Source organism: Branchiostoma floridae, chromosome 4, assembly GCF_000003815.2.
Source record: "Branchiostoma floridae strain S238N-H82 chromosome 4, Bfl_VNyyK, whole genome shotgun sequence".
Taxonomy (NCBI): domain Eukaryota; kingdom Metazoa; phylum Chordata; class Leptocardii; order Amphioxiformes; family Branchiostomatidae; genus Branchiostoma; species Branchiostoma floridae.
Genome location: NC_049982.1, coordinates 23,094,577 through 23,111,147, shown reverse-complemented (window position 1 = coordinate 23,111,147; position 16,571 = coordinate 23,094,577). Strand labels below are relative to the sequence as shown.

At 43.4% G+C, this 16,571-nt stretch overlaps 3 protein-coding genes across 4 annotated transcripts in view; 2 read left to right on the top strand and 1 right to left on the bottom strand.

The window, feature by feature from the left end:
• Positions 1 to 4,448, top strand: part of LOC118414379 — a 5,518-nt gene extending 1,070 nt beyond the window's left edge. The window contains exons 2-6 of the mRNA XM_035818399.1: positions 43 to 221; positions 593 to 686; positions 1,180 to 1,259; positions 2,595 to 2,808; positions 3,599 to 4,448. Of these exons, the coding sequence (XP_035674292.1) occupies positions 43 to 221; positions 593 to 686; positions 1,180 to 1,259; positions 2,595 to 2,808; positions 3,599 to 4,347 (1,316 nt within the window). The 3' untranslated portion in view covers positions 4,348 to 4,448. The remainder of the gene's footprint in view (positions 1 to 42; positions 222 to 592; positions 687 to 1,179; positions 1,260 to 2,594; positions 2,809 to 3,598) is intronic.
• A 1,598-nt stretch (positions 4,449 to 6,046) lies between these two features.
• On the bottom strand, positions 6,047 to 6,615 carry LOC118415023 (the record flags this gene model as incomplete). The annotated part of the gene is given in 1 exon segment (XM_035819394.1): positions 6,047 to 6,615. A coding segment is annotated over 1 exon segment (413 nt), but the record flags the coding sequence as incomplete, so codon positions are not given.
• A 3,270-nt stretch (positions 6,616 to 9,885) lies between these two features.
• LOC118414011 (dermatopontin-like) overlaps positions 9,886 to 16,571 on the top strand; it is a 10,180-nt gene continuing 3,494 nt past the window's right edge. The window contains exons 1-4 of one of the 2 annotated variants that reach the window (XM_035817724.1): positions 9,886 to 10,204; positions 11,100 to 11,315; positions 11,727 to 11,909; positions 12,331 to 13,685. In XM_035817724.1, coding sequence (XP_035673617.1) covers positions 9,987 to 10,204; positions 11,100 to 11,315; positions 11,727 to 11,909; positions 12,331 to 12,397 — 684 coding nt within the window. In that variant the 5' untranslated portion in view covers positions 9,886 to 9,986 and the 3' untranslated portion in view covers positions 12,398 to 13,685. Of the gene's footprint in view, positions 10,205 to 11,099; positions 11,316 to 11,726; positions 11,910 to 12,330; positions 13,686 to 16,571 lie in introns of those variants that run through there. The other variant, XM_035817722.1, reaches the window with a different exon arrangement.

Below are 16,571 nucleotides of genomic sequence, written 5' to 3'. Positions count from 1 at the left end.
TTTGAGACGTAAACTTCCCATCAAATTCCCTTCCCTTTCCAGCCTTTAGTTACATCGAGCCGTTGACAAAGACCACAGTCGCCGTCCACCACAACTCCAAGTATGACGGGCACACCGCTGACGTCACGGCCTGCGTCGTCGAACCGTCTCTCACATACTGCGACGGAGTCGGTTTTGGCGCCCTCGTTTTGCAGACAATCGACGATATCACAACCTGTCTGGTAATTATGAGATCTAGTCCTAAGATAACACACATATATATATATATATATATATATATACATGGAGTTATCCAAATAAGTTATTCTTAACTCCTTGGGTTATATATATATATATATATATATATATATATATATATATATATACATATATATATCTTGCTCTCTCCTTCTCTCTTCCCATCTCCCTAGCCTTCTCTTCCTCTCCGTCGCCCTCGTTCTTACACAACAATATGATCATGATACCTTTCTTGTGCGCCCGGACTCAAGAATTGCTCCTTCTATTCAAGACGACAGACGAATTATGCATCAATAATTATAATGTTTAATGTCATTGAAACAGAGGATATTCCTCCTCCATGATCATACAACAGGCTCAAGGCTTCACTCCTACTGTCATTTGGACGGATTGCGATGTCTGCGGGCCGCCTGGACATGGCAAGAATTACTGGACATGGTACTTCGAAGGTAGAGCCTTTCCATATGTTGTCTATCATGTCTATAATTATGTATAATTAGTCATTTAGTGACGAGTTTTGGCGACGTATCAGGAGCGGAGCCTACCTTATTACGAATTGTACGAATTGAAAGTATTCCAGAAATCACACATGTGCTAAGCGAAAGTCCGCGAATGCATGTCCTGAAGTATTTTTGCATCTTTTGCTGTGGGCATGTTATGGGCATTTGTGACAGGCAGCATTTGGGTTCGGACAAAGGTGGAAAGAATAGGTGTGCAAATTGCGCCCTCTAGCTGTTACATTACAGGGCATATCTGCTGGATACTGTTATCAAGTAGCTTCAGTGCTTTATATGATAATTTCAATTATTTCAGTTGTTTTCATATACGCCAGGTCAAACATTCTGCTTTAATGTTCTCATCCTTGAGTTGATAGACTCCAGCGTGAATGTGTATTTGTTCCATTTTTTGTTTCCTACCCTTTGTTTCTCTTCTTTTCTTCAGCTGTAAACGAAGGCATAGAACAGAGCACGAAGACTCGTGTGTGCGTCATGCCTGGAATTTACAATGTAGTCAACAAATCGGTATGTATCTTTGATGATGAGGAATTGTTATTGGGGGGGAGGGACTTTGTTTTCTCTCTATCTGCATCCAGGTGCTGAAATGTGACGAGTAGTGTTACTCATGATCTTTTACCTTATGTGTACTAATATAGCTGTCTTCAGGTGCACTCTCACTGCACTTGCGTCACTGCGTCACTGCGGGGTTCGTTCACTGCGTCAGTTTTATCATTTCTCCGATTTTATATAATTTAGATATTGCGTAATACGTGAAAGTATTACTTAGAAGACGAAAAAATACACAAAAGTAAGAACATTCGTTCTTTATCACTGAAATTCGTTGAGTATCTTTCGAACCCCGCAATGACGCAAGCTTGACGCAAGTGCAGTGAGAGTGCATATTTCTTCTGTACCAGTATTTCCTTCAATGGATGAGAACCAAAAGAATGTAAATTACCATGCATTGATAATAATTCAGTCCTTATCAGGTGATACTATAAAGTTCTTCCAGATGACTCTGTCGCCCATAATTCCCGTAATAAAATTCTAGTAAGGCCATGTTGATTTGATTATATGGATGACATCCGCGCTCGCACCGATTTTCGGACGTTTCGAAAAAAAAGTTTTCGACCACACAATAAATTGTGCAAAGCAGCTGTAAAATGAGCACAGATATTCCGTAGATTGAAAAAAAAACTTACGGTATCAGAAAACAGATAACTAATGCCATATAATGCCAAAATGAATCTAAAGTCAAAGAATAAGATGTGAAAGGACAGAAAGAAAAAAAATCTATTGTTGGTAGGGGGAGGTACCAGGACAGAATTTCAGGTCCAGGTCCCGTTCAGGTCCAGAGATCATTTCCAGGTCCGGACTTGAACCTGGACCTGATTGTCTGTGGAAACTTGAGAACTGGCAATACTCAAAACAATGGTAATTGGTCAACCTACAAAGGAATCTTTTTGGTGGATTATTGGACTCCCACTGGCATTCTAAAACCCTAGCAACTTTTTTTGGCCAAACTTTTTTTTCATTCACTCACTTGCATCAGTTTTGAAGTTCCCGGGGGATGTCACCTATATAATCAAATCAACATGGCCTAAACTAGAGTTTCGCTACCTCATAACTTCGCCAAATGATGTTAGACTTTAGCCCTGATTCATTCTGAAGGTTTCTTGTGGAATATGCAAATAATGCAAATAGTTGCACAAGTCACCCAAATAGCATAAGTTGCCAAAGTTATGAAAGTCTGATTTTCGGAAAAGAGGCTATTGTAGTATTTTGCCATGCTTGTGTCTGTTGTTCAAGGAATAAATAGATGCATAGATTCATCGATACAATCTTATTGATGTCATCCAGCCATACCTGACTCGACGAGGAGCAGTTGGCAAGTTGGTAGATTTCCGGTTTGCCGACATGGAACACAAGGTGACAACATACATTCAGCCAATCACAGCAGAGACTCGTGCTCTTGTCAACCACGTCATATCCGGTTACGTCAAGCCTGCTGCCCGATTTCACAACACCGTGAATGCTTTCTATAAATCCTTTATGGCGGAAACTGTCAACATAGGTCAGTCTGTTTGTGTGAATACAATGGTAACCTCCCATAGAAATATAGTTTGTATAAATATCTTTATATTTATTAGGCGAAACGACCCGCATTTACTAAATACAAGGTCTTAAAAAGCTTAAGGATGGCCTGTGTACATAATCATGCTCACGTTTGTTTGAACATTTGAATATTGACAAAATCTAATTTTATTGTTCAAATTGATGCCGATGGTACAGTTAAGTTACAAAAGACTAGATTTTGCATTACTTTTACATTACTAACATGAACATTAGTACGAGGAGTCCCAAGGTTGAAGTGAGTGTTGGTCATTTCCCCCGTAGCAACAGAAAAAGAATGTTTTTTTTATTTACAAATAACATTACAAAACAAAAAACAAAAGGTGAACCATCCAAAACCTTAAGTCACATATACAAATAAACATTACTATTAAGTAAAACGTAAATCAAACAAAGGCTGATGAATCATTTTTAAATAAATGTCCCACTTGCCATGATGCTTCATCATCTTCCCTCTCCTGTTTGCAATTTGACCTTCAACCTTCTCGAAGAAGTTGACATAATTAATAAAGGATATGAAATTAATTCTTTTAGATTCTCTGCATTTGTAAATGTACATTTTTGCAAATAAAATAATAAGATTGTCTAATACAGAGGCTCCTTGATTTAGATTTCCAAAGATAATATCAAAAGAATTTATAATTAATGTTTCGCCTACTTTTTCAGGGACCAGTCAGTGGGCCTGGGGTGACGACGATACGTGAGTATCTCATGATCTATTTCATCCACAGGTGTCCATGTGAGACTGGGGGGAGACCACATTGAAGAGATGAGCGAGGAGTTCGGGCAGAAGACACCAGACCTCGAGGATTTCGTACGAGTTGTACGTCAGCTCATCAAAAATGCAACGCCAACGGCAACAAATGCTGGGAAAGAGCTCCGCATATTTCTGGCTTGTGATATCGACGAAGTTATGGGGGTGTTCAAGGCCGAGTTCGGAGATGACAAAGTCTTGAACATCCAAGCTGCTAGGGGAGATGATTTAAAGCTTAAGGAAAAGGACAAAGATTCCGCGCGTTCGAGAGGTGATAAGGTGTTCACTGATATCTTGCTGCTGTCTAAGTGCGACTATCTTGTCCATGACGAGTCGAGTGTGGCAGCCGTGGCGTACTACTTCAACCCGAACCTCAGATCTTTCTTTGTCAGCGGAGACTCCGCGGACCACAGGCGGCTGAACGCGAAACCTCGGTTTGATTCTCAGGAGCTCCTTCGTCAGGCCGCTGTTAGAAAGACGAGCAACATCCGGGACATTTCCCTTGGGCATGACTGGCTTTGGGTCTGGTGGAAAACTAGGAGCTTGCTACTGTGGGGCATTTTTGGACCAGACTCAGACAGTTTGTTCAGTGACGTTAAATGTTTTTACAAGAATGTGAGACAGAGCAGGTGTAGGAAAGAGTTTGCAAGTCTTCAGCCTGACAGTAAAAGACTGAAAGATCTGATGAACTTGAACTGGGAATATCAACCCAAACATGATGTTTAGGATGCTACGGCGTCTTGTTTTATGAGTTACGGCTAGTGCTAGACGGACCGTTAAAAATTCAGTACTATAATAAAGTAAATGTCACAAAGCAGGCCTAAAATACCCAGAACGAGTATAATCCTTACATGTACTTTAGATTGTTGTATTTCAGCTTTCGGTTCTCAAAAATAGAGTTAGTTTGTAGCGATTCTATCAATATTGTTTAGATTTGGGCCGAAGTGATCGAACTAATGCAGATTAGCAATATGAAACTGAAATAACTCAGGCATTGAAATGTTCAAGATTATGCTGTAATTATGCATATGTGATCATAATTACAAATGTACATGTATATGTCATATCGAAAATTGAATTCCCTTTACTAGTGGCCGGACAATGAAAGGTTAGGTCCGGTAGGTTTTCTAGGCTTGGTTGGGTAATACCGTCCTCACATTAGGCGAAAATCGATCGGACGACGAGTCTGCGAGCTCTAAATCACGAGAAAACATGACCCTGATGCCGACGAAGAAATGGCAGAGTTCCCCCCTTCCCGTCAGGGCCATGCCTCCTCGTAATTTAGAGCTTGCAGACTCGTCGACCGATCAATTTTCGCCTAATGTGAGGGGGGTATACGGAAACAAATATTTATTCAGATTTGTGCTACAGGTACCTGTACGTACTGTTCCATCTACTGGCTTCTTCCTTTTTGTGGAGATGGAGATGGTGTTTTGATTTTCTAAGTGTAGGTTCTGTAGCTGTAGATCTGTGAGTTTGTACAAAATTACGTATTCTGTGGTTACTCTGCAGCATCTGCTTGAACAGTTCAAAGGCGCCTTCCTCACACATAGACCAGAGAGTTGGTCAATTCGGGCACGTCAGATCTGATGCCTGCTCGGCTGATGATGCGAATAACTCCCGGTTGGTCTCGCTCTACATGTTAGTCATGTATATCCATTGCACACAGTTTTGTTCCTTGCTACATCCACCAAGAAGGGCGGGAGAGACGGGTGTCATCAATACTTAATCGCGACAATGGTCTCCTGTTTGGATATCAGCCCGGCTAAAATAGTGAAGTCTGTGGGGTTATTGCATAGGATCGCCAAAACAGAAATAGAATTTTAGTAGTTTTGGGGACTGTGCTGGCGTGCTGTCGAGTGCGCGTCTTCGATTTGACGTATAACTCGTTCCTCGATGTCCCAACTTTCGTTGTTGTTTACAATTATTGACTGTTTTGATAAATAAATCAAGCAAATGAATAAACTCTCACACCTTTCATTTGTGTTGATAAACCATCCGGTTGGGAGAAGAGATGCTAAAATTTTGTGGACCACACTTCAAGCGGAGAAGTTTTTACATGCTAGTATGGGTAAATTCACACGTGCAAATATTTTCAAGTCCGTATGGGGCCGTATGAAATTCTGTCAATACACTACGCCAAACATTTGTATTTTTAATAAAAGCTTACTTGAAACAGCTGGTTGCACTGCGTTGACCCACGACATCATCAGCTGACGTCCAGCCTTCCTCAGGGGTTTCGCCCCCTCTGTCAGGACCCCCTCTGGCTGGCGGGGCGGTGACGTTGGCCAGTCCGTCACCTGTCGTGGGTCAGGTTTTCCACGTGTACTCCTTGCTTTTCATCCAGAGCCATCTTGACGCAGACTCCGCTGCTTCTGCCAAGTTCTTGGTAACCGCTTTTCTTTTCCTTCCTTTAATCCCACATGCTCCTAACCCTCTCCATGCTGACTGTCCTACAAATCCTCTGCACCCAACTTCTATGGGGTAATACCAGGTTTTCCACCCTTTCTCTATACAGGACTGCTTCAGTTCACTGTACTTCTCAGCTTTCCTTTCAAATGCTTCCTCCAACCTGTCCTCCCAAGGTACAGTGAGCTCTAGGATGACTACCTGTCTGGTCTTTGCTGACCATATCACTATGTCTGGTCTCTGGTTCGTTGTTGTTATCTCCTCTGGGAAGGTTAGTTTCCTGTCCAGGTCGACCCGTAGGTCCCAGTCCCCTGCTGTGGCCAGAATTCCTAGACCTTCGTCTAGTGCACTCTTTCCCCTCCTTTTTCCTTTCCCTCCTTCCTTCACGAACTCTACAAACCTCAGCCTTCTCTGCTTTCTTCCTCTCATCTGTGCCCTCTTCTCCTCAAGTGCGGCTGCTAGGACCCTTAACACTTTGTCATGTCTCCACCTGTACCTTCCCTGTCCTAGGGCTATGGCACATCCTGTCAGCAGGTGACTTAAAGTCCCTCTCTTCCCGCACAGCACGCACTTCTCTTCACTCTCCTTGCCTCATCTCTTCAGGTTTGCTGGGGTGGGTAAGAGATCGTACACAGACTTTAGTAGGAACTGTGTCCTCAGTGGTTCCCAGGACCAGAGCTCCTTCCAGGTAATCTTCCTCTCTCGAGCCTGTTCCCATTTGACCCAGGCTCCCTGTACACCCTGGCTAACTGCCTGAGCTCTCCTCTGCTCTTCTTCCTGTCGTCTAATTTCACCCTGCAGCATCTTCCTTCTTACAATGGGCGCAGCATCTTTCCATCTCTGACCTGCAGATGTCCCTGCTCCTAAGCCTAGCCTCCCCTGGGCCACCACTCCCACAATATCTTTGTGCCTCAGCCTACTTCTAGCGCTTTCTGCCGCCTCTGCTGCTGACCACTTTCTTCCCGATCTCAGCTTAATCCCAGCCTCCCTGACTATTCCATCTTTGCTGTTATCCAGGGTCGTCTGCGCCCTTACTTTTGCCACCTTGTACTCTTCCAGTGCTGAGGTTAGGGGTAGCTGTAGCTTTGCTGAGGTACTGTACAGCCCCACACTCGTGAGACCTGGAGGCACCCCTAGCCATTTCCTGATGTACCTGCCGATCTTCTTGTCTACCTGTTCCATAGTGGTGAGAGGAATGTTGTACATTGTCATTGGCCATGTCAATCTCGGTAAAAGGCCATACTGATAGCACCATAACTTGTATTTTCCTGGTAGATTACTCTCTTCTATCTTCCTTAGCCCTTCCTCTGCCTGCTTTCTAAACTCCTTTACATTCTGCACATCTCCAAGTGTCTTATCAAATTTCTTCCCCAAGCTCTTTACTGGTTGGTCAGACACAGAAGGGATCTTCTCTCCCTGGATTTCCAGCTGCAGTTTGTCGCACAGCTTTCCTTTCCTGAGCACTAGCTTACGGCACTTCTTTGCCTTGAACCTCATTCTGGCCCATGTTGCTGCTTTCTCAAGGTTTCTCAGCATATACCTTGCCCCCAGCGCACTTTCTGTTGAGAGGGTCAGGTCATCCATGAACGCTACTATTGGTGGCTGTCTTACGCCTGATCTTGTCTTTGGTCCTCGACTCTGCCTCGTCGACGGTTCGATCAGCAGATTCATCGCTGCCACAAAAAGAATAACAGATATAGTGCAGCCGGTCACTATTCCTCTCTCTAGATTCTGCCAAGCTGTAGTCATGCCATTCACGGTGAATCTGATTTGCAGGCCATCTAAGTACTGGGTAATTACTTCCCTTGCTTGGTCTGGTATGTGGTACTTGGCTAGCGCTGTCTTTATTAGCTGGTGGGGGACGGATCCATAAGCGTTTTCCAGATCTAACCACACAATTGCCAGGTCCTTCTTCCCTGCTCTGGCTTCCTCTATCATCTGGGTCAGCATGCTTGTGTGCTCCAGGCATCCTGAAAAGCCTGGCACTCCTCCCTTCTGTATGGATGTATTAATGTAATGGTTCCCCATCATGTAGTTCAGGAGCCGTTTTGCGATAATTGCAAGGAACACTTTTCCCTCTAAGGACAATAGCGAAATTGTTCTGAATTGGCCTATCGACTCTGCATTCTCTTGCTTTGGACAGAAGACTCCTTCCGCCCTCTTCCAACTGTTAGGTACTTTCCTCTTTCTCCACAGTACCCTTATTAGCTTCCAGAGACGTATCGTCAGTTTGGGGCACTTCTTGTACACCTGGTACGTGATTCCACTGGGGCCTGGGGCTGAACCTGCTCTCGCCTTCCTTATTATAGCCCTGACTTCTGCCAACTTTATCTCACTACAGTCCATTTCCTGCGTTGGCAGCTGGGTGTCCTGTAGCTCTTCTAAGTCCCCTATATCTGCCTCTCTGTTGTTATCTCCGTGAGTCATCCTGAGGTAATCTTCAACCTCCTCCACGCTGCAGGTCAGCTTCCAACTAGTCTTTATCCCTAGCATCCTTTTGGTGAATCTAAAGGGATTGGAAATAAATGCTGCTCGTCTCCTTTCTCGCTCCTTCCTCTATTTCCTGGTTCTTTCTGCTTTGCTGAGACTATTCAGTCTAATTCTCAGATCCTCCCTTAGTCTGCTCAGGGCCTCTTTCTCTGATCGCTTTGCCCTCTTCCATCTTTTACGCAGGGCCTTCAGGTCCTTTCTTATCTGCCGTCTTTCCCTCTCTCTTCTATTTGGTTGCTCTGATGTCTTCCTACCACCTCCTGACGGCTTCTCGCCAAACCGTTCCAATCCTACGCTATAGACCATTCCCGCCATAGCCTCAATCTTCCTCTCCGCGCTTCCCGCAAGGACACTTTCAAGGATGCCCTCCAAGTCGTCATCCAGTTGTTCCCATACTTTATCAGCATTACTCGGGGGCCATTTTATCTGGCTCTTCCTAGGCTCCTGTCTTCCTCTCTCTGATTCTACCGGTCTTTCTGGCCCTCCTATCTCTTGACTGGGTTCCTCAATTCTCTCTCTCTCCTCGGGGATTGGCTCTGTCCCCTGGGTGTCTGGCTGCTCTCTGTCTCTTGCTTGGTGGTCCCTAGGGCTGTGGTTATCGTCCTGCCTTGGGACCTCCACCGTCTCACCAAGATCAAAAGTTCTCGTGCGTTGCTCAAGACTTTGAGTTTTCAGGCACCCCATCTTGCCCTGGTGGATTTTTAACCCTCTCTCGTTCTTGCAAACCTTGCCGCACCCGCACCTAATTTGTGTTGATAAACCATCCGGTTGGGAGAAGAGATGCTAAAATTTTGTGGACCACACTTCAAGCGGAGAAGTTTTTACATGCTAGTATGGGTAAATTCACACGTGCAAATATTTCAAGTCCGTATGGGGCCGTATGAAATTCTGTCAATACACTACGCCAAACATTTGTATTTTTAATAAAAGAAATCATACGTCACATGCATCTAGCGTGTGAATTGCGACTTTAGCTTATCCGTTTCGTATGAGGTGCGTATGATTTGCATATGAAGTTCGCCACACTATTTTCTTTGCTGTAAATAGCTGCATATGAGGTACGAGTACGTATTCTGAGTAGTAAGTACGCTGTGCGTACGACTGTGTATGGCAAAATGTAAATGCGTCCGGACTTGAATATATACGCACGTGTGAACCCACCTTAAGATATTGACGACTCAAACCCAATGCCCATTTACCATGACCATTGCCAATAAAATGCCAACAAAAACAAAGCAGTGCGGATGTGTGAGGATTTTTTTTTCGTTATCACAAGCGGCCAGTCCTGCACAGTCTCAAAATAACCACTGAAATGTTGGCCTTCTTTGCTGACATCCTGCCATTGTGCGAAGAACAAACAGGCAGACAGCTGCAGCTAGAACAGGGTTCTGTCGATTCTGTCATTAAGACAATTTCTTGCCATAGCGTCGCTCAGCTAACATATTGCATAAAAGACTTGCATCACGATGTTGCTTGCATTTAGTATGATGATCCTTCTTGCCGTCACAAATGCGGCCCCGTCAACCTTGAGGGTAGGCGAAGAAGTTCTGTCGAGCCAGGATCGGGACCGCCGCCATGCAGTGGAAGCAACAACCAACGTCAGTCGCCAAAACGTCGGCCTAGATGTTACCACCACGGCCCCGACCCCAACCTGTAACACGACTGGTAAAGAGACTGAATTCGGGTGAGCGCAAAGTAGTTGTTTGTCTGTTTTTTTTTTGTTGTTTTTTTTTTTTTTTCAAAGAAGAAAGTTGCTTTCGGTCTTTAAAAGATTTAAAAGAAGATGTGTAATTACTGCACTCATGCTAATTGCTGTACTCATGCGAATGGAAAACGGGCTACGTACTCGAGATCGAGAGATAAAAGGTTCGGTTCTTGCAATTGGCATTGATACATGGACGTTGACGTTGTGCCCTTAGGAGACACGAGTTCCTACCCAGGTGTAAATATGGGTACCTGTAAAATGCAGTGTAATAAAAAGGGTTGAGCTCTGCCTTCCAAAATCATGCCCATGACACAGTGTATAAACCTACTACCTCCATGGCCTTAAGAAGTCCATGGGGCTATCTTTTACCTGATTTCTATGTATTGTGGTCTAAAATAATGAATGTTTGTGTTACAACCTGCTTACTGACGTACAGGATATTTGTTCGTGAGACTTTCGAAGTTTCCGAAGTTTCATGTACCAATAAATTTGATACAGATTTATTTTAAGTGTATAAGCTAGAACCAATTGGTAATGACTACACTTCAAAATTGTAGTGTCTTCCTTTTCTGTGTCATCCTGCAGCTCAGATTAACCGACAATAATATAATATTTGATAAGTAAGCCCAACCTCCGGTCAACTTTATCTGTATCTATATAACACCGGTATGTTGCGACTTGGGGTCCAGAGAACACAGAATGTTCACTGAGACCCAGCGGAGGCAGGATGGAGGGCTGCTCGTATCTGTCCTTCATGTTTGTTATAATCAGGTCTGGCAGTGCGTTTCCTTCAGTGTTTTTACTCACTAACGTGGGATAGATGACCTCCTCTACCGAGTTCAGTTTGTTATGAACTTTGGGTTTTCTCTCGCAGTGATCCCGTCACATTCGAATGTGAAAATCAGGTCATCTCATCAGTTACCAGCAGCTACAACTGTAGTTCCCCGTCCGACCGTGCCTGGGCGTTTGACTGTAAGGCTGTAACGGGTGTAGAGTTGGATGAGTGCTTCTGGTCGCCTTACATCAACGACTTCGGGGGGATCGTGGCTTTCCAGTGTCCGTTCAACAGCCTCGTTACCGGGTTTTACAGGTTTGTGCACGTGGTTGGTTTGTGAGGTTTACCTCCAGCGGGGGTATTGCTTTTGGTTGTGTGTTTGCACCTATACTTCCGATGGTTTTGTATGAATTGTGACATGTGACTAGTTACCAATATTGCAAAAATATGATTTGGTGCCTCTAGCAGTATTTTCCAGGTACACCAGCATTTCCTGAAAGAAGTGTGGTGTAATAGTTCATTGACAGCAGGCCAGTCTCAGAATGTCCCCTTGTGGGAGGGAAGGAAATAGCTGGGATGATGATATGAATTAAGGGAAGGAGAGGAATACTAGCATGTGTAATGGCTAGAACTATGGCACCAATATATTGGCAAAACTCCTGTTATCCAATAATCCAAAACTCCTGATATTTCTCGGAGGTATGAGATCTTCGATTTTTTTTCTAGCCCTTTCCGGGATGACAAAAACGACAGGCGATGGAAGGTGAAGTGTTGTAGGCCCGGTTCCTACCTCGCGTACAACTGCCTGACAACCATTGCAAGCAACGAGTGGAATGACAACTTGAAGTTCTCCTCCCCATCTGGCTACTTTATGCGGGGGATCCATAGTGACGTCAGCACAGGGAAGAGGTTCGTTGGACAGGGAGGCATAGTATACGTTTCAATAACTCCAATTACTGAATTACACATGCGGCGACGATGCATACTCTCGTGCCTGAGGGGTTGGGGGGGGGTCGTATCTGATCGGCTGATGACGACTGGACAACGATAACGTAGCGAGAAGGACGGCAAGCATGCCGATACGCCAGGCCCGGGGTCGTTTTTTTGATACACGATAACATAATGTAGGGCAGATTCTCAGATTCTAAAAGTACAGAATCAACCAACCCCTTGTCATCCCAGAAAGCAGGCTATACACGCATGCACGTTTGTCTGGTATTTCGTTGAAGCATTCCCATTTATTGAGGCACTATAGTCTTCATGTTGAGCCGCAGCTCAAGCATACAATAAGGCACTGAATATGTTTTTCTGCTGTTGTTTGTTTTTACAGGGATCGTCGTTACCAGTTTGATCTGTGCAAGCTCATCAAGAAAAATACTGACAACCGTTACGGTTGATGAACGTTAACCTTCAAGTCACGCTATTTGAGGATCCACATGGATCTGATGGATCGAGTGAAGCATGATCTACATCTTATTGCTCTTCCCTTTTTGTTTCATTGCTTTTATTCTAAGATATATACATACAACCAAAGTTGACTAACGTACACGTTACTGTTTAACATATGCTGGTTATGGTGGGTGACGCCTTTGATGTCATCGTTCAATTACATAAGGTGTCATTGTCCTATTCTTTTATTCAGCCTCATTTTCTTAACAGGAATATGATAAAGCTATAAACTGTATCTCATCTGTTCAGCCATTCAGTCCATTAATATTTTTCAGTTTTATGATAAGGCTAATCAATATTTAGTGCTCTTTACTTAATAATATGTACATACTGTTAATCATCCTGATAGAAGAAAATACAGTTCTGTCTTCAGAAACTGGACATATTTTCGTATACCAATCTTCGGCTAAAATATCTCTGACTCAATGTTTTCATTGAAACAAAAATTGAACCACAAACACAGACACACACACACACATACATATACCATCCTAAGTACCGACAATTCTCATTTCTTTCCATTTTTTGCCAACTTGGAAATGTTCCACAGAAATTGCTATCATTTTACACAAAATCTTGCTAAAGTTCGTACACACATAATTATAACGTTAAACGTTATATATCGACGGGAATACCGAAAATCAACCGCTCTTGGCCACATTCTTTGCCTATAAAAGGCAGGAAAATGACATTTTAAGTTATGAAAAATTCTAAATCCGGACACACTAGATTACGATAAGTTACAATGCTCACACAGCAACATATGTTTCTGTATATTCATGGCCTTACAAACATACACCGCCCTTTATTCAATGGAGTGGCAGTTAAAAGAACGACAGACAACCACTATCAACAGCATGATTTGCCTCTCAAAATGCAGAAAATACGGACCCCCAAGATTGCGATGCAATGTCTTGCCTGTGACGCATTCTAGTAAAGCTAAAGGTTGCAAGAGTAGAGTATAGCAGCTGGAAACTGGAACTGCAGGGCTGCCATTGCTTATCGCGGAACCACAATATTTGTTACGGGACAGTTTGAATTATGCAAATCAGATATGTGTACATCAATCTATTTCTAACTCTCTTAGACTACATCAGAACCAGTATTCTATTTTTAAATCCACTAAGTTGCTAATTAAGGGTTAATGACCCGCCCCGAGGTGTATATCGTGTCATAACGCCTGGTCCTTTGCTATAACCACCGAATAAAACCGCCGAGTGAGCGAAGCGAGGAACAGGCGGGTCATTAACGGTATTATCATATAGCCCATCCTGGTCCATCCAAACTGACAAATACAAAACAGAAAAATTCCTTGTTATAACACATACGTCCTTTATTCAATGATATGTCATACATGTTCCATACTATGTCGTACAGGTCCATGAGAATTGTAGGTAACAACTTGACTCAGATCAAAGACAAACTCTGACGTCTGTGCTAATTTTAATTTATGATAACGGAATACTTCATTTGTCGAGTGAATTTGAACTGTGTATGTACATATCTCAACTGTATTTCTGTCGCAAGGTTTTACAAACCTAAAACAATAATTCAACAAGTTAAAGAATTGCACAGTATTTCTAGAAACAAACGAACCACTAATGCAGCTTATACCCCCTTTCCACTAGGACGGCGCTCTCTGTGTGACCTCAAATTGGGAAGAGCACAGAGAGAGCGCGGTGGGATCGCCAAGGTCGCCATGGGAGCGCGCAAAGAGCGCGGTGGGAGCGCCATGGTCGCCATCAGCTCCGCGACTGTTTTAAACCTGCTCAAAACAGTCGCCGTGAGAGCGCCGTGGACGGTGATCCACCGATGAGCGCAGAGAGCGCGCCAAGAGAGCGCGCAGCGAGCGCCGTGAGCGCCTACAGAGCGCACAGCGAGCGCGGCGAGCGAAATAGGTCTCAACAGTAGTTTATGATACCAATTTAGCTAGGACGGCGCTCTCACCGCGCTCCCTCTGCGCTCTCAACTGCGGTTTGTCAAGAAGTCTATAGCTATTTGACACAGACAGAACCAAGAGTTCAAAATGCACCGATGATGTTTGACACAGACAGAACCAAGAGTTCAAAATGTACCGATGATGTACTATAAAACAAACTGCGATGGAAAGACAAAGGTTTAAAAATCAAAGGTTTATCATTTCTCAACATATTTTTGATTTTCAATATTGTGACTTAGGTTTTCTTGTTCTTCATCTGTAAATCTAGATCATCGAAGTCCTATTTTCATTAAATCTAAGTGTTTTAGTGTTGTATGATTTTCACTGATAACGAGGCATGATAAAGAAATTAATGGTGAACAAGTTACATGACAGATTTAAGAAAAAAGAAGCAAGACAAACGTGTATTTCTAGGCTAAGTGACTGTATAGTGACCAAAACTGGATTTGTTTACAGCCTTGGTTTTATACTTTGAATGTTATGTAAGACGTAAAAGGATGACTTCAAAGATACCAAATCACACCATACGTCAAAAGATTCGTTCTTTATCTCTGAATCTCGTTGAGTAATCTTTCGACACTTTGGTACCTCATAAAAATATGCTGACATTTGAGTTTTTCGTCGCGGTGAGAGTGCGCTGGGGTCGCCGGAGAGACATGTTCCACTAGAGCAGCTTTTTCTGGCGTCGCGGCGCTCTCACCGCGCTCTGGCCAATTTTCTATCGCAGCGAGAGCGCGGTGAGAGCGCCGTCAAGTGGAAAGGGGGCCAAGCAGCAAAGCTAATTCGCTATGATACAAATAACAAAGGCATCCTCAAGGTAAACTTGTTGGGATCGGTTTCTGTTTTCCTTTGCCGCCACGGGTTCTTCCTTGGTATTCAACTTCCGCTGGTTCCTGTGTGTCTCCCCAAGATTCCCTCGTCACTCGAACAATGACTCTAAACCTGTCTCTGAGATTTTTGGTTGTAAAACTGCTGCAGAATTTCCGTAAGGAGTTGTAACAGGAGGGCAAAGCCTGAAAAACATGGCTGTCATTGTGGATTGTTCCACTTACAGTGGGGGCGGGGTGTGAAACATTCTGTTTTCGGTCGTTCTGTTTATGTTCGACTTAAATTGAAATAATTTGTATCTTTTATTTCATATATTTTACGTTTATTTGTGTTATTTAAAGACGGTAAAGTTTTTCTCTGAAGAAAGAAACGCGCTATCGATGTTAATAGAAGGAGCCAGTACCACCTGCAATGGCCCTTGTCCCTCTCTGCCTGTCCTTCTGATTGGTTCAAACTTTCAAAAGTCATTAATGCACGTGTGCATTAATGAAACGATTAATGCACGGCTGTTGATGATTTTCCATCTGTTACGGCGTCATAACCAGCATGAAATGGGGCCTTCTGATTGTTCCACGTCCCCTGGCTATATGATAAAAAATACAGTTGTTTCAATGGGACAAAATAAATCAAGCAACTTAATAAATGCTCAGAGGTATCAGACATCATCCACTATCTTAGAACTGTGTTGATAATCTATCAGGTTGTTTGATTTGACTTGTAACGGTAACCTTCGTCAATTTTTCTTTCTTCCCAGCAGTAAGGGAAGAGACAGTTTGATGGGCCACACTTCAATCGGAGAATCTTTTACTCAATAGTACATATTTTTAACATGATCTTTAAAATACTGACGACTCAAACCCATTGCCCATTGACCATGACGATTGCCAACAAAATGCCAACAAAAGCAAGACAGTGCGGATGTGCGAGGAAGTTTTTTTTCGTTATCTAAAGCAGCCAGTCTTGTACAGTCTCAAAATAACCACTGAAAGTTGGCATTCTTTGCTGACATCCTGCCATTGTACGAAGCACGAACAGGAAAGCAGCTAGAACAAGATTCGGTTGATTCTGTCATTGAGACAATTTCATGACATAGCATAGCTCAGCTTACATTTAAGAGCTCAATACAATAAATCTAATTGTTAGCATAAAAGAAACAGACTTGCCTCAGGATGTTGCTTGCGTTTAGCATGATGATTCTTCTTGCAGTCACAAATGCGGCTCCGTCTGTGAGGGTCGGGAAAGGAGATCTGTCGAGCCACGGCCGAGCCCGCCGCCATTCAGTGGAAGCATCTACCGTGGGTACAGACATCGGCCAAGTAACGTTAAACACCACGGCCCCGACGGAAATCCATATC